The sequence below is a fragment of the Melitaea cinxia genome, chromosome 5 (assembly GCF_905220565.1).
Source record: "Melitaea cinxia chromosome 5, ilMelCinx1.1, whole genome shotgun sequence".
In the NCBI taxonomy this organism is placed as follows: Eukaryota; Metazoa; Arthropoda; class Insecta; order Lepidoptera; family Nymphalidae; genus Melitaea; species Melitaea cinxia.
This window is the reverse complement of record NC_059398.1, coordinates 11422137-11448501: the sequence shown is the minus strand read 5'-3', so window position 1 is coordinate 11448501 and position 26365 is coordinate 11422137. Positions and strand designations below refer to the sequence as shown.

Here is a 26365-nt window from a genome sequence, read left to right as displayed (position 1 = left end):
CTCATTGGTAACACGCAATGTAAACGGTATTTCATATCTCAATCAACCGCTCAGAACTAAGCGCTCGTCCATCAACGAAGTAATATGAAAATGCCGTTCCTTATCTTATTTGTAACTTTATGAGCTTAATGGCTATAAATATAAAATATTTGTTAATGGTTCCTTTAAAAAAAGTTTAAAAAAAGAATCTATTAAATGAGTTTGATTTTTTTAGCTTAAAGAATTTGTTTTTAAACTTATTTCGTTTTCTTAAATGTTTCTATTATACATAGGTTATTTAACTTGCAATGATTTATATGAAAATGAACATTAAGGGAATCTTTTCCATTACTATTGTCTTGCTTCTGAACTATTATTAACGCGTGAGTATCGGATGCGTAATTAACTCTATTACCATCTGTTATCCGTTATTTATTCGTTACTGAGGATAAATTGGGAATATTTCGAGATCGGGGTTCACCTAACGTTTCTCCGTGTTGACAGTTTCCTATGTCCTATTTTCGTGTTGTTAACGATATTCTGACATCAAAAGTGTAGAATTAGCTCACAGTTCTTAAACATATGGGTGATGTCACTTTGCTTTTAACTAATCTCAAATGTTATAACAAATACAGACATGTTATCTGAAAATATATATTTTTCTTCAGTAAAAGTGTGTTGAATCATATGTTTATAGCCAGCTAGTAATTAATAATGTATGTATGTTAAAAGTGTACAGTAAACTCTTTGTTATTTTTAGACATGCATTTTGTAGCTGTGTGTTTATATTCAATTATTAAACAAAATATACAACTAAATAAGAAATAATACAATAATTGTGTTTGCTCGCAAACGAAAAAAAAAAACCGACTTCAATTACATCGACAAGTAATACAACGTAGATCGACGAAAAAATAGTCAAGCAACTACGCGTTATCAAGGATTACTCAAAAATTAGTTATCAGATCTCGATAAAATTTATATGTGACTACATGATAAACATCAGCTTTCGATTAAATTAAAAATTATCAAATTCGGTACACCCAGTAAAAAGTTATTGCGGATTTTCGAGAGTTTCCCTCGATTTCTCTGGGATCCCATCATCAGATCTTGGTTTTCTTATCATGGTATCAAACTAGGGATATCCCCTTTCCAACAAAAAAAGAATTATCAAAATCGGTACATCCAGTAGAAAATTATGCGGTATAATACAACGTAGGTCGACGAAAAAAGCGTCAAGTAAAAACGCATTATTAGATATAACTCAAAAAGTAGTTGTTAGATCTCAAATAAATTTAAATGGGACCAATTGGCACACACCACCTTTCGATTAAAACAACAAATTTTGTCGAAATCGGTCTACCCGGTGAAAAGTTCTGATGTAACATACATAAAAAAAAAAAAAAAATACAGTCGAATTGAGAACCTCCTCCTTTTTTTGAAGTCGGTTAAAAAACAAACAACAATCAAAATAATATGACATTTTTAACAAACCTTTGAGATAGGAAGCACAGCTTGAATATCGTCTTTTTCTATATCAAGTCTTGTATTAACTCTGTGTTCATGAGGGGTTTCTTCAGTAGTCGAAGTAGCGCTTGGCGATGAAGACACTTTTGCAGACCAGCTAATACGAGCTGTTCCACGTCCTGATTCACCTTCTGAGCCTTCTGCATCGCCTTCACCTTCCGCACCAACTTCCACCAGCCAAGTGAGGATCTCTTCCCAGCCAGGTCCCCCAGCTCCAGTGTTTTCTTCCACATCTCTGAACGTTACAGTTAATTTGTTAAAATTAGCATGATAAAAAGGATATAAATAAAACGAATAACTAACTTTCGAATAAATACACATAAGGGTATCGCAAAGAGTAACTGTATGTATTCGTTCATTCTTGAAGCAATCGCATGAATTGAATTCCCAAATGGTAAAAATGAATTTGCCTCGTTTGCAATTTTTGATACTTAGCCAAGAACAACTTGACCAATGCTCGCTTTAAATTTCAAAAGATTCAACAACGTTTTAGTGCTATAGGCGTTTTGCCAATTCATAGCACTATAGAGGCGGCGTGAATGTACTAACAGGAATTTAAGCGATGAGTATTTGTAATTGGTTAAATATTATAGATTAGTGTGGTTTACATTTTAATAACTTGTAACTTTATATTACTTAAAAAGTGCATAGTCTATCAGAGTTATGTTATTGAATTTTTTGGGATTAATTTTTTTGCAGTTTGATAAAATTCGTCATTAAACTAGGTTCGTACGTTTCTGTTTTAACGTCGCTTGGTGTCGTAGGCTTGGTGCTACTATCACTTGTATTCGCTTGCCGCTGGGATTACGACCATATACACTGGTGCAAGCGCTACCTTGTGTCAGAGTTGGCGGCCGTGTATTCAAAAATGACATCATTTGCTACAATGTATAAATTTATATTTTCGAATCTAATTAAGTGTAAGAGGTAAAATAAAAAATAAATAAAACGTGATATAAATCTCTCATCTTAATTGACCCTCTTTAAGGTGAATGAAAATGAAAAAAAAAATTGTAGACTATACTGCAATCGGGATATTAGTAAGCACTTTCCGAATACGATACGGTTTTTGAAAACTATACCGAAATATAAAGTTAAATTGCAAATCTAGAGCAGATCTTATATGACAAGATATTAAATTATAATAGGCTTAATTATGTACATCACAGATAGGCTATAAATATACTATTTCAATAAATTAAAAAAAACTTATTAGTTTTAGAATTCCTTTTTACTTACGTGTCAAGGTTATCATTATCACGCAAGGGTTGTTCAAGACGCGTTGCAGTGACGGTCGCAGCGCGTGGTTTTACTTCCGCAGTCACAGCCCAGTGAGAACTCGCTGATGTAACACTCACCAACCTCAGTCCAGATTTTACTTTCATCCTATGAAGACGATATAAAAAGAGGATAATTTTTAGGTATAATTTCAAAAGGAATTCTTTAGAATATTACTTTTATGTGAAATAAGATTGGTATTAAATTTTCGTTTGAGCTCACGGAATTCCCCAGAGGTATTTTGCTTCATAACTAAAAAGAAGAAATATATCTTAAAAATTTGTGAAGTACGTGCTAGTTTTACTTAGAAATATGAGATTCTTCTTTATTGTTGAACATATCGTATACTACGACTACTCGTATTTCCTCATACAACGTTAACAAAACGCTTGTGAATTGTTGCCTGTACTTATACATTTTATGTAAATATTTTATATTTTTCTATTATTTAGTACGAGGTTTTCACACTTGCCTTTTATGGATCATCAATCATAATTAAATGTATAAATTTCAATTGACGTAATTCATAGGTTTCATGAATTGTTTTCATGTTGCAATGTAATTCATATTTATCATAACTTACACAAGAGTTCGTAGATACTGAATACATTTATTAGTGTTTTTAAAGATAGTATACTCTTCAGCCTGTAATATCCCACTGCTGCAATACATGATAACAACCGGGATCGACGGCTTAACGTGCTCTCCGTGGCCGGTTGGGAGACCCACGAGAATTGCATAAACACTCAGACCACGGCAAACATCTGTATGGCCAATAAAAATAATTGTCTTCTGTGGGGATCGAACCCGCAACCGCCAGTGCAACAGCCACAAACCAGTGCTGTAACAGTTAGGCCAACGCGTCGTCAAACGTAGTAAAGATACTTTTAAGTATGAAATCAATCATGTTAATGTTAGATGTGAGCTGATTTATTCAGGGCGATTTTAAGTTCTTAAATAACTTTTGAAATGGTATGGCAATCATATATTACATTAAAATTTTTTTGAACTAACTGACCTGATAACAACGTGGCCTATTGAAGGACTTGTTTCACGTCGTATAACGAAAGGCAAATGTAGCCTAAAGTGAGGGTATAAAGGCGCTCTAGGTAACAACAGTGCTGTGTCTCCAGCACGCGTTTCTCTGTAACCAGCGCGAGCTCCAGACAAAGTCACAGTGCCCAAAGGCCACGCTGGTTGCACAGATACTTTTCCACATATTCCTTCTCCAGTTTCACCACTACTTGCTTCCGCTGCACTGTAAGCCAATTTCATAGTTCTCGGCGGACGTTTTCCTTTGCCATCAGCTGGCCACCATGCAGCTGGAACAGTTAATTCTGCCAAACAAGCTCCTTCTTCGCCTTCAGGCCCACAAGTCGCAGTCAATGTTTTAGTGCCAAGACTAGCGTGGAGAGTAATACAAACACGACGTGGCCTCGCCGCTGCTCGTCGAGCACCTCCCTCTCCACCCGTATGAAATAAAACTCTTAATACAGGTGCATCTTTTGGTAGTTCTCGAAATACAAGATGTGCCGACACGTCGAGTCTGTGGGCTGTCGCATCTTGCAATTCAACTAAAGTTGCATTCCTTCGAGGTGGTTCAAGAGGATCGGGTACTGCGTATCGAGCCGGAACTGTTTGTTTCGTAGAAAACGGTCCGTACGTTGCCCGTACAGAAGCAGGGGCAGAACCTTGAAGAACTGTAAATCGATCAAGTGAAAGAAGAGCACCGGGAAGAGCTGTACCCATTGGTTCGGGCGGTGGACCTGTTCCACTCCATCGTGCTGTATGCTTCAGAAAAAAACCACTATCTTTATTTTCAAAATGAACTTCCACAGCGAACGCGACCCCTGCGAACAAAAAATTGATTATAATAATTTCAATTTATTTTCTGACATTATGAATTAAATAAACATTACAAATTTCTGTTATAGATTTTCTTAAATTATAAAAAAAATAAAAGATATCTAAGATTTTATTTTTGTGTTACCCACATTAGGAATTCTAAACATTTTTGAATATCATATCAAAAATTGACCGCTCCAGCGGGGTTCGAACCCGCGTCTCCGACGTACCGTGTCGGCGCTCTAGCCAATTAAGCTATGGAACGATACACCCGCTCGAGCGAAATTTTCGATATGATAATTTTAAATTACGGTTTAAGCGAACCGTGGCGCCGTCTATAGTGAGCTCTTTACAGAAACCCGTAACTATTCAAAGTTTCATATTACAATGAAAATCTTTGACAGGAGACGACACCGTGCTATTTTTAATATCTAAGATTTTATTTTTGTGTTACCCACATTAGGAATTCTAAACATTTTTGAATATCATATCAAAAATTGACCGCTCCAGCGGGGTTCGAACCCGCGTCTCCGACGTACCGTGTCGGCGTTTCAAAATTCAAAAATGTTTAGAATTCCTAATGTGGGTAACACAAAAATAAAATCTTAGATATTAAAAATAGCACGGTGTCGTCTCCTGTCAAAGATTTTCATTGTAATATGAAACTTTGAATAGTTACGGGTTTCTGTAAAGAGCTCACTATAGACGGCGCCACGGTTCGCTTAAACCGTAATTTAAAATTATCATATCGAAAATTTCGCTCGAGCGGGTGTATCGTTCCATAGCTTAATTGGCTAGAGCGCCGACACGGTACGTCGGAGACGCGGGTTCGAACCCCGCTGGAGCGGTCAATTTTTGATATGATATTCAAAAATGTTTAGAATTCCTAATGTGGGTAACACAAAAATAAAATCTTAGATATTAAAAATAGCACGGTGTCGTCTCCTGTCAAAGATTTTCATTGTAATATGAAACTTTGAATAGTTACGGGTTTCTGTAAAGAGCTCACTATAGACGGCGCCACGGTTCGCTTAAACCGTAATTTAAAATTATCATATCGAAAATTTCGCTCGAGCGGGTGTATCGTTCCATAGCTTAATTGGCTAGAGCGCCGACACGGTACGTCGGAGACGCGGGTTCGAACCCCGCTGGAGCGGTCAATTTTTGATATGATATTCAAAAATGTTTAGAATTCCTAATGTGGGTAACACAAAAATAAAATCTTAGATATTAAAAATAGCACGGTGTCGTCTCCTGTCAAAGATTTTCATTGTAATATGAAACTTTGAATAGTTACGGGTTTCTGTAAAGAGCTCACTATAGACGGCGCCACGGTTCGCTTAAACCGTAATTTAAAATTATCATATCGAAAATTTCGCTCGAGCGGGTGTATCGTTCCATAGCTTAATTGGCTAGAGCGCCGACACGGTACGTCGGAGACGCGGGTTCGAACCCCGCTGGAGCGGTCAATTTTTGATATGATATTCAAAAATGTTTAAAATAAAAGATATTGTGAAAGAAATAAGTACGGCGCCAAACGTAGATATTTTCCTTACGTTTACATAAATGTTTCCAATTATAGAAAAAATATATGTCAGAATTTAACATCTAGCAACGTTTCGAATATACTTAATTAAAGTAGCGCATGAACATTCTTTTCAACGAATGTATAGGAGAGTGTTAGACATGAATACACGATCTCGTTATTCGCCTCGGTTATTGCAGGGATTCATGTCGCATTCCCGCTATATGAGTGTTAAGCTCTCTTCACAGAATTCATTACGTAGCTGTCACTGTAATCAACATTTATCTTTTTATATTAGTATGTGAAATTATTTTAATTTTGCTTTTTAAATATATATAATATTAAAATATAAAATGTATTCAATTCTACACTCATGCTTATTTCTATATTTATGAAAAATTAATCATCACTTCATCATCATCATGATCACTTAAGCCTATCGCAGTCAACTACTGGATATAGGCCTCTACAAGTTTGCACCAAAAATGACATGAACTCTGTGTTTTGCCCATAGTCACCACGCTGGTAAAATTAATATATACTTACAAATTTTTTGATTTCATTTTGAAAATGCGTAGGTATTTTTGTTAAAAATAATTTTAATTAAAAACTTATTAAATTATATAACACATAAGAATATAGTATAAAATTTTAGGAATACAACAATAAGGGGCTTCATTTACAAGAAAACGTCTTTTCAGAGTGCACGTCTCGCGCATGGAATAGAGCAGGATAATAAAAAGCTTCCAGCACGTGACGCACTTAAAACAAAGAACACTTGCAAAGCTTTCAATCCCTCTGCGAGATATGATACCTTTATACGAGTACTGTTATGACGAAAATTCTCCAAAACTCATTTCATTCCACTTTTGCTCTACCCATTTTATGAATATTTTATTTTTTTATTGTTTTTATATATTTATAGTATATTTTATTTTCATTTTTGTAGTAATATAAAATATTTGCTCAATAAATAATTAATGGTAGGCGGACTAAGACGTCCACCTTGTTCATATTGCCGTCGGCGTCGTCCTTAACCATTCTAAAACTTGTTAATAGAAATAAATATTATAGATATTATTTATGTATTGTTTGTATATATATTGAAGTAAAACTTCTTTACGCATGCTTGACTTGGGGAGTAAGCTGATGAATGCGTAACGAGAGCGTTACTAAAAGTGTGATCGGGTGAGGTGAAAGGAAGTTGAGGGGAAGATATAACGTAGTGAAGACAGAAAGAGAGGGAGTTGCGTTTTACGAAGTTTTATTTCAGTCGTGTGGTCTAAAGCATACTCGTTTTTTAGTTTGAATGATAACTGCTTGGTTTGCTCTTGACATTTAACAAATGAATTACTTCTTAATTTCTTACTTCGAATTGAATCGAGTTATAAAATTTTAATTAAAACACTAAAAAAAATCATTAGTTTCGCCAATGATACGAACATAAACATTCTGATTTTTTCTTTTCATAATAATAAACTTTCTCTGATTAATCTACATCTCAAGTTTAAATTGCTCTCTTAAAATTTTATGCTATATGTGTGTGGAAGGCTTATAAATTATATGAACAAGCACACAATTTAACTTAAGTAATGCAAAGACCGTTGAGCTATGAAATGATAATGAGTTATGTAACAAATTCGTTTATCTTAAAATTCACAGATAAAATAATTACTAGGTATCATTCGAAAGTAAACTTAACCAATGATTTACAATTCAGATCAAAGAAAACTAAAAATAATTTCATCTCATAATTTAATAATGAAGTAAATATAACCAAGCATTGCCAAAAATTTCAACGGAAGTACTTCATACATTGCAATATACACATATACAGTATGACGTCAAACCATCAACTGGAGTCATGTACACCGACAAATTAACAAATATTTACCGGTTTAATAGAGCCACATTCGTTGTGTTCCCCTTTATTAAAACACTTAATAATATCTACAGAAATATATAACACTCCGTTTTGAATTAATGTTCATAGAAGCTTTTTTATGAAAGTAAATAATTTAATGGAAGATGACATAATTCGTGTATACCTACATTTCGGTATAAAAACCAAGTAATAAACGAATTGAACGCGGGTGGAATATATCGATGCCCTCCAAAGGTCAGCAAGATAAAGTCGGCTGGTATCGAATTACGGCCACGCCTGCCTATCTTGGATTAGTCGTGAGACAGTTATTAGAGAGACTTAGCTTCACCCCGTCGCCCGCTGTATTTGCATTCTATCGAGCAATCGATATGGGTGTAAAATACGATTTCATTCGTAAACGTTTCATTTTTGCAGGATTACAGTTTTATTCTGATAGGCAATACTTGTTTTCGACGAAATTTTTACTTCGAAAAAAGGAAATGTGCTTGCAACTTTACCGTGTTGTCTATTCAGAAGTCATCGATCAATATCTATTCTCGGAGGCTGATGTTTGTTAAAAGAGAGCGGGATGAGTTTGCCGCGGAGTAATACCATGACGATTTTCTTACATGGATTTTCATGGATGAAAAATTCAAATGATTTTACTTTTATATTTTATTTAGTGACATAAAGTACACAAGTTTTTTTATTTTTGCCAATAATTTTATTCTAAGCGTTTTAATAAATATCATACTAGAGAAAAATATCGGTATATTGTGCCGATACTTAAAATATATACGAATCTTCATAATTTTACTGTAGTTGTACTCGTATATATATCTATATCTATATAAATAATATCTATATAAATAAAAATGAATGTTGCTAAGCGCATAACTCGAAAGTGGCTCGAGCAATTCGGCTAATTTATTTTTTGTATGTTCCTTAAGGCCCGCGAACGGTTTTTATAAAAAAAAGATAAAAATGTAGTTATCACTGGGAAATCGTTACATTTATTTTACTATTAACAGAATGAAGTCTGCTCAGGCAGCTAGTTCATAAATAAAAATTACGGTAAGGAAAACACGACTGTATGTAATAAAATCATTCGAAATACCAATAAAATAAAATAATTAAGGCAAGAAAATGGAACGTTAAAAATAATGGCTATCCACCGCAGATACCAGGGGCGGGAGGGATACAAAATAAATTGTTTGCCTTTTTCAATTTCAGAAAGCCAACCCAACAACCACATGCTTTAAGAACGAATTATAAATTTGACAAGGGATATTTTTATATAATTTACAAAATTAAATTCTATTATATTAACGTCAATTACATCCTGGAATGTATGCCGCGAACGATGTTGAAATTTAAGGAAGATTTCGCCCGTATTGGTCGAAGGCTTTTTTTGTAAGAGGATGTTTCAGTTTCAGGGCAATTTTTTTTTCTCCTTTACACAGTAGATAATATTTTAATCACAGATCTAAGATTTCAGACGCACATTTGTCTATGATAAAATCTTAGTAAGGCTTATCCTTTCAATTAAAGGATTTATAAAAACAAAAATTTCTTAATAACGATTTTAACCTTTGACACCAGTGGTTCTCAAACATTTAGTATAATAAAATACAGATGCAGTTACTCTTTTATAAGAAGCTTAGTGCAATTACAGTTTATACAACTACACTTTACGATATAAAACATCACTCGGGGACTCATACACAGTAACAGACAGTTTTACAAACTCGTGTAAAACTGCAAAGGTAGTAAGAAACAAATAAATAAAAAATACCTGATCTGGTTTGGTAGTATTTTGACGAATGTTATACTCTCTGTGTGAATGTTTGATCTGGCATAATTGAGAGGATTTACTTCATTAAGTACCACAACAAGTTTGTTACTAGTCATTGACGTCGTCATCAAAGTTTTCGATCACTCAATACCTTCTTCACTAATGAGTACAGTGAAAGTCAACGAGCGACGAGATTCAAACTATCGAGAATGTCATCAAAATTTTGATGATCAACACCGGTTGGTACAAACGTACCACGTTGCAATCGAAATTTAGCCCCAATGTTTGACGCAATTAAAAATGCGCTAATTGTTTCTTCACACTACAATGCTAATTGTCCAGACATGTCACAAAAATTTCTTGAAGTATTCAAATCAATAACGCAAGCGTTTTGTACACGACCGCTATCCAATGTAAGAAGTCTAATTGCCAACAATTAAAAATGTAATAAGTAATTGTAATTGATGAGTATTTTGCACTGCGTCGTAAATGCTCTTAAGACGTTGCTGGACACTCACCACATTCAAATCCGAAATATAATACAATACATAAGAAAGATCGTCGATAATATAGCGCATAAAAATGTCTAAACTCATATACCTACTTTGCAACACTCTCTTATTTTGTTAATGATCTTGACAAATCTTAGCTAGTTGTGCGATAAATTTATCAAACCGGCGGCTCCGACAAGTCATCCATTTGATAGAACAAAGGACAGGCACCATTGGAATTTCAACTGTTACATTTGTATCTAATCTCGGTTAGGCAGGAAAGCAAAATATAGTGAAGTAACTTTCCCCCAGCAATGGAACGATTACAGGTGTTTTCAAGTCTATAGAATACTAAACTGTCCGAAATTTGTGTTCGTATCTTTTTCAGAGAACTTCCAGCAAAAGTAAAGCCCATTTACTTGTAAATATATCTATCACCAACTAATAGATAAATTTAATGAAGAAACGAAATGTTTTAGCTGAGAGTTGAAATGTTATGCTATTAGTGCTTTCACGAGTAACAGTTATATTAATTAACTAGCTGTGCCCGCGACTTCGTCCACGTGAAATTTAAAAAAAATTGTTCAGGTCGCAGAATTACATAAAAAAACAAATTTCTAAAATCAAAGCTTAAGTTACTCCTTATTACATCAGCTATCTGCCAGTCAAAGTCCCGTCAAAATCGGTTAAACCGTTTCGGAGATTAGCCGGAACAAGCAGACAGACAAAAATTGTAAAAATGTTATTTTAGTATATCTACCGTGTATACATCCGTATGCATTTAGTAAAAAGCAGTTATTTTAATATTAGAAACAGACACTCTAATTTTATTTATTTGTATAGAAAACCGTAACGGTTCAAATTCTACGCAAAAAAACCGATAAAATATAAACATACAAGACATTTTTAATATTGCTTGACTCGATTTTCAAAACGAATACAGGTTAACACAAAAACATACGCATATAAATTATGTACAATACTGTTTGCTGAGTGTGACCAGATTGCCATACTGGTTTGCAGTAAAAAGTTAAGATCAAAGCATTGGACATCGACACGAGTTAATTGATTGTTATCACCAATCGTCTCTTTCATTTATACAAAGCGTAAACGAGACAGCTGTACATTCTTAAGTAAGGAAATTGAACCATGTGGTTATCGATACGAAGCAGAGCCGATGTTTCGTGGAACAATGTTCGAATGACTCATGACTCCAGGCAGCAATTCATTGTCATTTTAAAATAACGATACGATTTATTAGTAAAGCTATACTTCTTTTCTTCATCTTCACGGTTAATGGCTTTCAATAGTGCCGAGTGAGCACAGATGATTTCGCCAATGTCACGTAGAAAGTAAAGCCATAATTTTTTTAAATAAACTCAGCTATCACATTAAGGTTGTCAAACTAATTTTAAGGTTAAATTTTCGTTAAATTAATTTGTAAACTTAATAACAAAGTAATTAAATCTAATTAATTGATCTAGTTAATATCGATTTTAATTTGAGACCAGTTACAGAATTCTTTAAACGAAGTGTCCAAAATAATATCGTTATTTAATTAAAAAATACATAACATCGTCATATTATATATATTATTTCAAAAATAACTGCGCTCTCAAAAAATGACAAGTGTAGTTGTAAAATAGGGATGGGCTAAGTATAGTAATGTCGCCGGAGTGAACTCTCGAATCTCACTTTAGACGTTAACCTCTTGTGCACTCAACTTAAGAGCACTTCTATGAAGTTTCGTTACGCAATACATTTCTCGCAGTTGATTTATGTATCACAACTACTCTAGGTACCATAGGAGTTCGAAAAGTTACATAAGTGTGTCTACAGTTTTGACTATTTTTAAGGGTTTAAATATTTATATAATATTTTATATTCGCAAGTTATATTTGAACAAATATTTAAATTAGGTATTCATTAGTTACATTTAACATAATGTATGAATGTGGAATACAACAATATTAGAGATATAAAACTAAATATGTATGTACAAGCATAATTAAATTTTAAAATTGACTAGATAGCATAAATATACTAGCTTCTACTAAAGTAAAATGTGTTTGCTCCCAAACGAAAAAAAACCGACATCAATTACATCGATAAGTAATACAACGCAAGTAGACGAAAAAAATCAACAAACGCAGTAGTCGTCACTACGATTTTCAAGGGTTTCCCTCGATTTCTCTGAGATTCCATCATCGGATTCTGGTTTCCTTATTATGGTACCACATTTGGGATATCTACTTTCCAACAACAAAGAATTATCAAAATCGGTTCATAAGCGACGATGTTATCCCCGAACATACATAATAATCATATATATATATAAGTTCGTATTGAGTATCCTCCTCCTTTTTGGAAGTCGGTTAATGCAACTAAACTATCCTTACACAATATTGCATTATAATTGCCATGTAATTAAGCATCCGTTCCTTTTAGACGTCGCCCCCACACATTCCTTTCCCATTCACACATGTACAAATCCATCTAAGAATGCAATGTTTGATGCATTCGCTTTCCTTCGCATTGTTAATACATGCGTAGGCCCTTGTCCAAGTTTATTCGCTGCCGGTCCATAACGGTACGCCTCTATCTGGTGTGTGATGACAAAGATTTACTACTGTATACAACATATGTATGTTTGTATATGATGTGCTACAAGCATTCTGTTTGTTTAATTTTCAAGCGCTGAGAAAGTTTACTGGTTATGTTAATCATCATTCCATTTAAGATAATTTGATTATGCAATGAATGGAGAAAATTACGTAAGCTCGAAAAGACTTCATGGAACCAGGACTTTTAATTGCAGTGAAAATTTCTGGCAGATTGTTAGTGCCCGTAAATAGTCGGGAAGGTTAAGGGTGATTGTGTGGCGACAAGAGCGCTTCCTCCCTGCGAATTGTCGTGCTCAACAATATCTTGTCTCGCTCATCTAAATGCAAATGGAGTAGAACGCCCCTTGATCTTTGTATTCGCACCCCTCATTTGTCTAGTTGTGGTGTAAGGATTTGCAAGGTTTACTAACTTGATTCAGAGCTACCGGGGAGTAAGTATTAGACAAGATTCGGGGATCGTATTTGGACATGTATATCAGTAACTAATGTTTTTATTTTAATATACTACATATTGCTTGTATTCTTGGGTTAGATCTCTGTAGTTGACATAAACTTTGTGCGTTGAGTGTGCTTCCAGATCCCTAACGCAGGATTTGCATCCCGACTAGAAAAAAGGTCAGGCTCAGCCAGATCATGTATCTGGACCGGATCAGGATAGAATGAGGCATACCAGATCCAGGAACCTCTATCAGGACCAGGTCTGGTCCAGGCAAGGATAGCCTGATGTAAAATATAATCAAGTATGGTAAAGCATACTGGATCAGGACCCGGTTCGGTCCAGATAAGGACAGCCTGATGTAAAATATACTCAAGTATGGTAAGGCATACTGGATCAGGACCCGGTCCGGTCCAGATCAGGATAGCCTGATGTAAAATATTATCAAGTATGGTAAGGCATACTGGATCAGGACCCGGTCCGGTCCAGATCAAGATAACCTGAAAGAAATTACGCGAACTGAGCCTGAATCGCGTTATTAATGTTTTTAAACGCACTTAATATATATACAGTTATCAGGACAGTCTAGCAGGGAGTCCATTTCTACACAGTGGAGCAGTCGTAAGTAATAGGAAATAGTTAATTAGTAGTTAATTATTAGAAGTTAATAAATAAAATTTAATTAATAATAATAATTAATTAATAACATAAAAATAAATAAAAATAATTAATATTTAATACTTTAAAAACATAAATAAATAATATATTGGAAAAAATAAACGGAAATAAATATCATAATAATTATGTTAAGTAAGATATTTATAATATCAATTCGCTTTTTTTTTTTGTAAACAATTTTTTTCAAAAATATACATTCGTGATTTTTAAAAGGACTGGACCGAACCGGCTGATCAGGATGAGATGAGATATCCTGATCTGGACCGATCAGGAAATCTCATCTCATCCTGATCAGGTCCAGACCAATCATCTGCGTTACATGGTTTATCTAGTCCTTTTTTTTTGTTATCGCAGGGTAACCCATTTATGGGTGATATCCAGGATGCCCGGGTAGGTATTCCTAGACCGTATGTCGGCTTCAGCACTTGGGGGTGCACTACCGACCAAAACCCCTGCGGGAGCCTTTAGCCGCTTTAATTGGAGGGTCCCGGATCTGCAGGCAACAGGATCCCTCCAGCGACAGACTGGCCTCGGCGAAAAGGCCAGACTTCTCTTTCATGGGGACTGTCCTGCTCACCTCTGAACAATCCCGACGACGTCGTGTCTATGCTTTATCTAGTCCTGATCAGGCATGCCTGGTCCGGTCCTTCTAAGGAAGACGAAAAAATTTCTACTCGGGATACTACGAGGGACACACGGACGGATGAACACATGTGATAGTACCGTTGTGTATGAGGCAACAATGAAGTTTATTTGTTTCTAATACATTTAATTTAATTCAGAATTTTATTATAACTGACTATTATATTGCCTAATTTGTAGAACTAGTTAATTCATTGAATAACATGAAGCCGCAATATTATTAAGATACATTAGCTCCATAGATTAAAACAAAAAGGGGCTATTGTTTTAATCTAAGATTAGCACTTGACCTTACGGCTTAAAGCATCAGCCAATTTCACCTGTTATTACAGTATTCTTAACACCGAAATAAATCGAAGTGAATAAATACTGTTTTCCCTGTAATAATAAGAATACTTAAATAATTATGCTTATACTTTCACTAACACACACACACAAAGTCTCTAAGCGAAGAAAAGTTGGCAGTAAAACCTTGATAGGGTTATTAATTCATTATTATCAATAGTTTCATTATAGTTATATATTTGCAATTGTCAAATTAAGCTTTTTCAAGTCCCGAAATGATGGTTCTTGTCAACCTAATGTTAGGATTTCTAATTATTGAATTATATCACCAGTTGTTCTAAGAAATTAATTTTTTTTACGATTTCTAACAGTAGGTAGTAAAGAATTACAAGATTTTTAAATTGAATTCAATCAATTATGAAACTATAAAAAAAATCCAAAAATAAGAAATACCAACTTATGTTGACTGAATTTTGCTCTAGCGAGTACCTCATTTTTTATACTCTAAATACGATCAAGTGTATTTTTAACTGAATAGTAAATTACGAATATTTTAAACTTTGTTTACCATAAGGAGAATCTAACGTGAGGGATGAAAACGAGATTAGGCAGAGATGGGAGGAATCGAACCGATTTCCGGACTATTCTAAATATAAAACGCAAATAAAAGTAGTCGCATAGTTTATTACACTACATTGTTTAGAGAGCAAGAACAGAATTGACGTCGCAATAGGGAAGATAACTAAAATCTAACTATATGTAGTAAGTACATTGTAAACATATAATTTATATATACGCAAGTGAGCAAAGTAATTTTTATTTATATGCACTACATTTATTTTAAATTACATGTACAATTGAAATTATTAAAACTCGGTCGACTGCACAACATTAATAATAAATCCATACGTTCATCAAGTTGCACGTTCATTTAATTGAAATCGTATTTATCTTCTATAAATGTGCAACGAACATGTAACCCGATAGCAAATACAGCCGATAGCCGGTAATTGTGAAAACAACAAATAAAGTTTTGTTTTAATTCACTGCGGTATGCGACTCAGAATTCAAGATTTTTGACTCGCTTTACTTGGGGAGTAAGCTGGTGAATGCGTGACGAGGGCGCTACGAAAAGTGTGATCGGGCGAGTCGAACGGAAGTTGAGAGAGAGACATACGTTAGTGAAGATAGAAAAAGAGACAGTTCGTAAGTTTTACTTAAGTTGTGTGGTCTAAAGCACACTTGTTTTTTTTTTTTTTTTCATTATTATTGTGGATGAACAAAATCGAAAAGTCGTGTTTTTATTATATATATACTTCTAACTTAATTTCACTTCTTTTTTATATTTCTTTTCAACAAAGATATTTATGATTCCAAAGTTTTATTCGTAAAATATTTGCCCCTCGTCACAAACAAGTATGAAGGGCAGATGTCATCAATTTAAGGCCTTTTCAATATTCAAGCCTACCATTAATCAAGCTATAAATAAAAAACCGCTTTGTTTGGTAATTCATGGAAATTTTATTACTAAACTTTTAACTTTAAATGAAAAATCCAAATTTTTATAGTTTTTTATATTATAAATTTATTTTTGTTTTGTTGTAATTAAATAAGGCTTACAAATAATATCAATGCGAGTTGGCGGATATAATCCCTACTATGAGTAAAGATCGCTATCTGGTGTACATGATAACAACCGGGACCGACAGCTTAACGTGCTCTTCAAGGCAGGGTGGGGCGACCCACAAGGACAACACAAACACCCAGACCACAGCAAATATCTGCATGGTCAATACAAATGTTTATCATGTGCGGGGATCGAATCCGCAACCATCAGCGCAACAAACACAAACCAGTGCTGTGACCATTTATTTTTAACTTGGATAATATTAGAATTTGTAACAATTTCCTTAACAAAGGAATAATTTTGAATCATTGAATCTATCACTGTTCATCAAAATCTAAGAACAGGCTTAATTTACCAAAATCTGCTACAATTTGTTATGAATTGAGAATTTATAATTTTAATACTTAAAAAATATTGTTGAAACACAAACAACAACGCAAGTTAGTTTTTTTTTTCTTCAAAAAACTGTAATCGTAACCAATTACAGTATAAGTAACGTAAACCCCTGCCGCGCACACGCCGTTCTCTCAGCGGGGAATCAAAGTCGAAACTACAGAGGGCAACGACGACGATTTTGTGAGTAATCTTATGACGCAGAACATAAATATTATTATACAATAAAATATTTAATCGGCTATGCTGTACTGTATACGCGGAATACAACAAAACACGTTGATATAAATAAGGACGTGATAATTCAAAAACATTTAGTTCGATATCATGTTGAAGTACAGACTTATAAAATTATTCAAAAGAGCACTCATTGCTCTTGAAAAGGCGGTATTAGTGTTATGAATAAAGAGTTTCACTTTGAAAATTGATTAGCTTAAAATATAATTCTAACTACATATTAATGTTTAATATAATTAAAAAAAAAATTACGACTACGTCTAGCGCACGGCTGCTGATGGTTAGCGGTTTTACCGTCACCACCGTAAGCGTGTTGTCGACCGTACCGTACCTTTGAAGCAGCCACCTTACTCAACACAAGAACATAAAACTACTTGAGAGTGGTAATTAATATGTAACATCAACGACATAAATGTAAGTAATTAAAATATGAAATATCTCCGAACACAGTGGTCTGACTGCAAAAAATACTTTAAATATTAGATCACATCTCCTTAGAGCTCTCTATCGTAACTGTAGCTGATAACTGTAGTAAGCACTACGCCTTATTAAAACAAAACTTGTCGTATTACAAACAAAGGTATCAACTAAGTTATTAACCACTATCATCGGCGAATGTTTTAAAAGCAAAACCATGATACAGCCCTCACAGATTTCTTACTGTGGAGTTGTATAAAGAATGCTTAGTACTAACGGTCAGGCCATTGTTCATAATGCACTAATCTAATATTCAGCAACATCGATACACCTACATATCAATACACCTACATATACAATGTCTGTAATTTCGCGATGCACACTATATATTTAAAACTGGTAACTGGTGGCGGAAAAACTGATTACACAATTATCTCGCATAGACCTACTATAAAATTTTGTACACGTGAAGACATATATATTAGGCTGCTTTCCTTGACTTTTGAAAGATATCTGGTGAGGAATAACGTCTTGTGGAATAAACAATCGGTTAATGTATTCAAACTTTGGTATGCTCGTCAAAGTAACACAAAGTCAAGGTGAGAAATGCAATTCCTGTTGTATTTGAATTAAAGTGTTGTGTCTGAAAGTAGAGACTGAACTATAGAGAGACTTAAGATATAGGTACACGTTTTTAATGCTCATACTATGTATCAAATGTTCTATTTCCACCACATCATCTATTCAGTAACAAATATTAAAAATAAACTGAAATATTGAATATTTTTCGTATATAACAGTAAAAAAGTAAAAATGAAATATATTTAGGTAAAAAACATAACATGAAATAAGGCTGTGTGGTCTTATATCTTTGCCTTTTGCAGTTATTTAGACAAAAACAATGCTTTGGAGCGAAACGCTAAGTGGTGCGCCATTTTTTTTTAAAGCAGTCTCTCAGTCCTTAAACATCAGTTGTATCGCTTGTTAAAATAACGTGTAAAAATGTTAAAATAACGTGTGAAATGTGAAAATATAGTGTGAAAGCTGCGGAATTCTTATTCTAATCTCAAAACTTTAACCATGGATATCTCCATAATATCTTCATAACCATGAGGTTCCGAAGAGTGGCAGTGGTACCGGAGGTAGCGCCCATCACCCTCCCTCACTCCTTCCCCCCAAAATCCCATATTTCGATACTTCTTAATCTATAGCTTTACCTACACTTTTTATATGGAAATAATAATTAAACCTCATTTCTTGTTTTTATTTTGTTTATAAAAATATTTTTGAATTCTTCTTTATAATTTAATTTTTAGAATTTATTAATTCTTTTTTATATTTTACTACACGTACACGTTGTTTTGGAATTATATTATATATGTATACATTGTTTTTTATATTATCATTATTATTCTTTAATAAAGAGTCGGTGGAGATAGCGAAGATATTATCGTTACTTCAACCGTTAAATAGCTCATTCGCTAAATAGCAATTTCGAATAGAACTAACTAAAGGTTTTCTTATTAATCCGAAGTCGACTTCCGCAGTGTAATAGACTAAACTACAATCGTTTTCCTCCATAGTAGAATATCTGAGCCCAATAGAGGATAACATACAAGTTAAAAACAGGCTGTAACTATAGCTATTATTATTTGGAAAGACTAATACTCTAAGGAACCAAAAGACACTCAGGACAAAAAACATACAGGTTTTTATTAATAAAATATACAGTTCACCTTCTACGTCTCTCTTTTACCTTCTTCTAACAATAACATTTCACAACAACGACAACTACATATTTTTAACGAAAACTGTACATTAAAACGATAGTATGTACATAACGTCAGGTATGTTCAATATTAGAAATGTGTAAAGTGTTACAGATGTCGCAGATCGAAAATCAAAAGCGACAAAGAAGCTGCGGCTGGCTCCATCAGCAAGATTGCTGATACGCTCGTTATGTAGTAGCACCGCGATGCTCGGCGGATACAAAGCCTTTACAAATGCACGTGTTAGTCTTCCTTGCTTTCAGACTGAATATGTACAGCCTGTACAGGTCGCAAGGCTAGCTCGAAATGAAAATTTTAAATTTCTCTAATTTCACATTGTATTTTTACTTATTAAAATTTGACTAAAATATATTGTAAATATAATTATTTTAGATTTTAGAAAATAAGTATCTATCTACTTTTTTTTATTAAGTTTTAAACTAGTTTAAAAAAATATTTTTTTACTTACTGATCTAGATAAAAATAACTTTAATAATTAATATGTATGTATTATAAAATTAGGAAGGAAATAATATTTTATGTTGTCGAAATCTGTCTACTCATTCGTAATGTAACTTAAAAGCATATGATTTGACATCATGATATCAGATTTCATAAATATGATTAAAATCACATCAAAATTCATTTCTGTAGAAGTAATGTTTCAAAGACTTAAACCAGGATGCAGCATGCACTCCTTGATTGTCCGTGCAGTAATTTAATTAAACTGAGAGCGCATTAGTGATGCCGATGAGGTAAACGGGAACTTCGTTTCGCTATTCCGGACATCCTCTAGAGAATTCGCTTTTATTTGTTCAAAAGAATACGCGAGCTACTTCCTCTAGCTTTGAAATGATGTACTAATAATGTTAAAGAATTCTTGGTATTCGTGAAAAACACAAACTTATCTGCATCTAAAAGAGTTTTGTAAATAAATTGTTAAACTTTATATTAAATTATTAATTTATAAAACCCACCAAAATAATATTCAACTTTGAAGATCAATGGCGGGATAGGAATACTTTTGTGTTTATAAACATCGTGTATAATAAACTTCTGGTTTTCAATAAAGTGTTTATGACTTTAAATTTGGTTAGATAGCTTTTGTGTACACTTCATACATAAAATCGTACATGGCATTAACACTAGCCATTACTAAAATTTTACCGGCGTTAATGTATTTACCCATCCTGTGGGAGGTGTACGTTTCCTTCGACATATAGGTAGATATGTTACAACGTCATATCCATTATCAAAGGTTTCGGGCTTTATTGGGTACGTAGGATGCTGCAGCCGTCAGTATTAGACCAATTAACAACATTTACGCCTACAAAGTCATTATTTACTGTGCCTGCATTGCAAGCATGAACGTTATGTATGGCTTACTTATGTAAACAACGTCGTTTGTACAAATTGCGCATCCAATTTGATGCAAATTGCTGGATGGGTTTTAAGCGACGAGCAAAATTTGCTCCACACTCGGTGGTTTATATTAAGACACAATAGCTTGGCGTTAACGTACATTCATACCGAAACCAGAGTAATACTAATGTGTTAAATAATAATGTCACAAAAAATTTATTATTATTATTATATATGTAAAATTTTGCACAGTTTCTGTTTTACTCCTATGACCTTTATGAACCTTTTATGGTCAATAAACCTCCTTCACAAGCAAATTCGGATATTCAAATAGTCAAATAAACTCTAAATCTACGGACAACTAATTACTAGCAGGTGTAATACGAAAGCTCTTTTATTTACTATCTTCATCAGAATTATAGTATAAAAATGTTTGTTTCTAGATGCAAATGATTTTCCTTGTCTTTTTTGGCTCTCTATCTAGCTAGTAATGGTTGTAAATTGACGACTTCACGAGTTACACTTACCTTCTGATACATAACAATATGATTTAGGAGTTGTCTAAGTTTTAAGTGTTTCGTTTCTTTATCTCAAAAAAGAGATTAAGGACTTCGATCAGAAATCCTACCGTTAAATTTGTAAGAGTTATTATATCAACAATGTCAATTACCATATTATGAAAATAATAACCTACTAGAAAATAACGCAACGCAAGCTTAGTTCTAAAAATATAATATACACGCAAATATTATCTACTACCCAATATAATTACTGTATTGTACAATTGTACATATGAATTAATGAATAAATATAATTATATTTTTCAATTTTCATTACCATTTCGTCAAAAAATTATATAGAGTGTTTTTAAAGCTTCTCATTTATAACAAAATTTAATTATCATAAAATACTTTATTATGTGTCAAAGGTTCTTTTGTGGTGATACTGATGGTAATGATGTAGCGTGTGAACTCACAGGCGCCGACACTTTAGGTATAGACCTTATTTACATAACCGGACGTGTTACGAATAAAATGGAAATGACCCCGTCGTTCACCGAGGGTGGAACGGTACAGGCGCTAAACGTGAATTCGTCAATATTGGCTCGATTTACAGCCTGAATTCAATCTCGCGCCGTTGATGCATACGCGCACAACGAAAACGAAGCTTATTAACGTTTGAGCAAATAATTCCGTCGTGTCACATATGGCGAAAATCAATCACGAACCAAATATACGCTGGCAAATACAACTAGGTCATTTATATCTCTATAATGCGACGCAACTAATAAATTTGATAATGACAAACGTGTTGGTCGGTAAAAATATTTTGTATTTCAAAAATTCCATCTCATAATCATACGTGTAGTTTAAGTTTCAGAGTAATTTTAATTAATTATTGTTATACAGATAAATGAGCCTCGAGGGTGTCGTCCCAGCTGAAAACTTGGAACTTGGCGACACATTCCAGCCCCCGTCTGAATTCCTAACTCTTGAATTATGTAGCAGTATCCTTTTAACTTTTATTCAATTCGTATAATGTATAAATTTAAGACGTGTCAAAAAGCTTTCAAGATTATTTATTATATTTTATTTCTCAGAACGCACTCAAAGACACTCGTATAGGTGTCATAAAACAGTACATAAGACTAAACTCAATTTCTAGGTAAATTTGAGTGTCAGTAAGGTAGATTGTGAGGTGATATGTAGGTCGAATCACGTCTAGTTCTCGAGGCACACAATGACTCCAGCGCCGAGTCGAACTCAATTTCACGCGTGATTTGTACACTTTTATTTCATTTCCCACGTAGAATGGGCGCACTGTCAGAAAAAGCTGAGGCCTTACACAAGATTTACACATCAATGAAGTAGAAAACGAGAAAAACCTTCAACGATTACTATCCAAGTTCACACGTTCAGGACATTACATATATTTTTTGTAACAAGACTAACGTAAAACTTATGATTTTGACGTAAAACTTATGACCGAATTTATCACCATATTAAAATATGATGATAAATTCGATCTGACTTGTTTTTTTTTAAAATAGAAGCTAATTATTTTTATTAATCCTTGTTAAATTTTATTTAGTAACTAAAAATTCTTGAAATTCTTTTTTTAACGACGACAACCATTAGAGATTAAATAGTGCAAAAACTTCATTAAAATTATTTATAATAGTCCCAATTGTTTTAGTTTCATACGTGTTTAGATTTGACGCACAAATTTCATTTGAGCGAAATAATAATACTCGTAGCATCGTGTTACGTGACAAAAAAACGTTTTGGGTAACATCTTGCGTCTTAAGCAATGTCGAGCTGACAACTTGATACATTGAGTTACTTTGTTAAGACGTACGGGAAAACAGACCCAAGTATGGCGGTCCAAAGGTAAAAGCTTAGTTGCCCTTGCATTTTGATCTCTATTTTAAGCACAGCAAGAACTAGCCTATGATGTTTATGAGATAGCCAACGTATCTGATAACATTCTTCGGCAGGACCAGTAAATTATTCTTATCTTCTCTCATAAGAGTTGCGTTTTAATTCACGCTAAGGGCTTTCTTTCACGTTAAGATATTGTTTTCATTATAGTATACATTGTATACAACATTTTAGGTATTTCTAAGTAGTTTAATAATTGTAATATTGAAATAACAATCGTTTTTGAACGTTGTACAATTCTTGCAGCAGTGTGCCGGCTAAGGCAGTGTTCCTTGTACTTAAATCACTAACAGGTACTCCCTGAAAGTGGTACAGGTAATCAGCTTAACATCGACAGCGACCACTGGCTATTACTGGGCAATCTGAATATATGCTTCCAAAAAGAGCAGGCCCGCTTGAATAATTATACTCTCCAGCCTACACTTGTCCAAATACTATTGACTCCGAGTAGTTTCAACTGGTACTCTAAAATTGATTTGATTCGCTGGAAATCACTAGCAATGTGGACGAGATGACTGACAACGTGGTAAAGACGATGCGTACACTGGGTCACGGTCACTTTCCGCCACTGAAGTCAATGAAGCAGTCCAAAATGGGTGGATGACGGAGTTACAACCAAGTTCCGTAAGGCCGCAAGGCGACCTGTCCTTGGCGAGACTCTTTAATGCCCTCTTCCACTGGGTACCACGCCAGAGGCGTGGTCCAGGAGTTTGGTGGTGCTGTTGCGGTGTGCAAACAAAAAAAATCAATGCTTCACATTCAATGGCCCCACTAGGATTATTTCCTGTGTCGGGTATCAATACACAAGCACGTACGCCCAGACCACGATAAACATCTATGTGGCCAATACAAATGTTTGTCGTGAGCGGGGATCGAACCCGCGACCGCCAGTATAACCAGTAAGCCAGAGCTGTTATTGCTGTGTTATGTCGTCGTCAAGAGAGGCGACAAGTCACTTTTAAAGAATTACAGACCGATCTCACCTCTGAGCGACGTCTATAAGCTATTTTCGAGGGTCGATACAGATCGTCTTACCACAAAACACGACAAATTCTACGTATCGGAGCAAGCTGGGTTTCGAAATGGCTACAGTACCTTAGACCATATCTATACTATTTGACCGACTGTACAAAAGATGGAAATGTATGTCCATATCCAAGAGGAGCGATGAGACAACGAAACGGTTTACCACTGCACACGAGCATGTTTTTTAGACCTTGGATTGGGGGGGACGAGGCATCAATATCAAAGGCAAATACATCTATCTTCCTTCGCGTTGCTAAGGATATCGTCATCTTGGAGACATTGGAGAAACTGGGCCATTTATAATATTTATCCTGCTGGGCATCCTAAATGAGTCCTTCCGACGAGTCGGTCTCGGTTATGAATTAGAGCAAAACGAAAGTTACGTTTAATAACTAAGTCATATCGTGATCGATTTCAGTCGATGGTACCATTATCGAAGTTGTTCAGTATTATGTCTACCTCGGCCATAACATTCAACTAGGCCGAAACAGCTCCGAAAAGAAAGCCAATAGGAGGATTTGGTTGGGCTGGGCGGCTTTTGGCAGACTTCATTGAGTCTCCACTTCGAGTTTTATGCAATGCTTAAACAAGTGTCTTCGAGCAATGCATCCTGCCTGTTTTGACGTACGGTGCCGAGACGTAGACACTGATGAAGGGACTAGTCCACAAGCTTAAAGTCGCTCAACGTGCAATGGAACGGGTTGTGGTTGAGGTCTCTCTCAAAAAAAGGATTAGAAGTGAGACTATCCGCGAGAGAATAAAGGTAACCGACATAGCCCACAGAATTAGCAAGTTGAAGTGGCAGTGGGCTGGTCACCTGTGTCGTAGGACTGATAGCCACTGGAGTAGACTTTTCCTGGAGTAGAGATCGCTTGTTGACAAATGCAGTGTGGGATATCTCCGGCCCGCTGAGTAGACCATCTACGTAAGATTACTGATGAAGGCTGGATAAAGATTGCGGAAAACCGGGATATCTGGCGCAACAATGGAGAGGTCTATACCCAGCAGTGGACAGCGATAGGCTGAACTAACTGACTGACTTGACTAACTGAATCTTTTTTACATTTACATTAATATGGTAACCTTAAACTTACTAGGCAAAATAACAGGAAAAAATTCTAAGTAAAAGTATTATTTTTATAATAAAAAGAGGTTGACGTGGTTATTGAGACCAAATTTTAATGACGTTGTTAGGGTTTGCAAGTTCATAAAAATGAATAATAAATGTTACATTTTATAGCTTTCGACGTAAAACAATAAAAATATACGCTATGGTATCAATTTTCTTACGTTGAAAACTTTTAAAGTTCCAAAAAATATTGTGTGTACAATAAAAGGTGTGTTTCCAAAATAATTCTATGGAACGAAAGTTTTATAAATGTAAAAGAGTAACCTCATTATTAAAGACCTAATAATAATTATTTAAGTTGGCTGAATGATTTGAAATTATCTTTCCGAGACGAGTTAAACGAGTAATATTATAACCTAAAACGATTCCTTATAATGTACTAAAAGCGAAAATAAATTTTTATTGGCTTTTCCATTTCCTTAATTTGAGGTTGGGGCGGTTTTAATGCTCCTACTAAATACCTGAAACAAAAGATAGGTGTATTTTTTTAAACGGTATTACCACTTAATACAACAAAATTACTTATTAAGAATAAAAAAATTGTGAAAATTTTAAAGGTTTACTTCTAAAATAACAGAATAAGTTAATAATAATATACCTTATTATACATTTAAACAAAGAACAAAATTAAGATTACAAAAAATTATGGTCATAAATTGTACAACCAGGCGCTTATTGCTAAAAATCAATTTCTTCCAGACAACCTGATAAAGACAGGAATATTGCTTATATATATATATATATATATATATATATATATATATATATATATATATATATATATATATATATATGTGTGTGTGTGTGTGTGTGTGTACGTGTATATTAAACACACATATACAAACATTATATGTATATACATGCACGCATATAAGTCCTTACATACGTTCTACAAAATATGATGAACATAAATTTTGAAAGTACTAAACTAAATTATAACCTTTATGATTAGAAAATACATAAATGACACGGACAATTTATATGATTACGTCAAT

General features: G+C 34.2%; 1 protein-coding gene across 1 annotated transcript in view; it reads right to left on the bottom strand.

The window, feature by feature from the left end:
- Positions 1-26365, bottom strand: part of LOC123653847 (transmembrane protein 132E) — a 57926-nt gene that overhangs the window by 9439 nt on the left and 22122 nt on the right. Inside the window, 3 exon segments of the mRNA XM_045589825.1 lie at positions 1474-1741; positions 2746-2892; positions 3803-4634. Of these exon segments, the coding sequence (XP_045445781.1) occupies positions 1474-1741; positions 2746-2892; positions 3803-4634 (1247 nt within the window).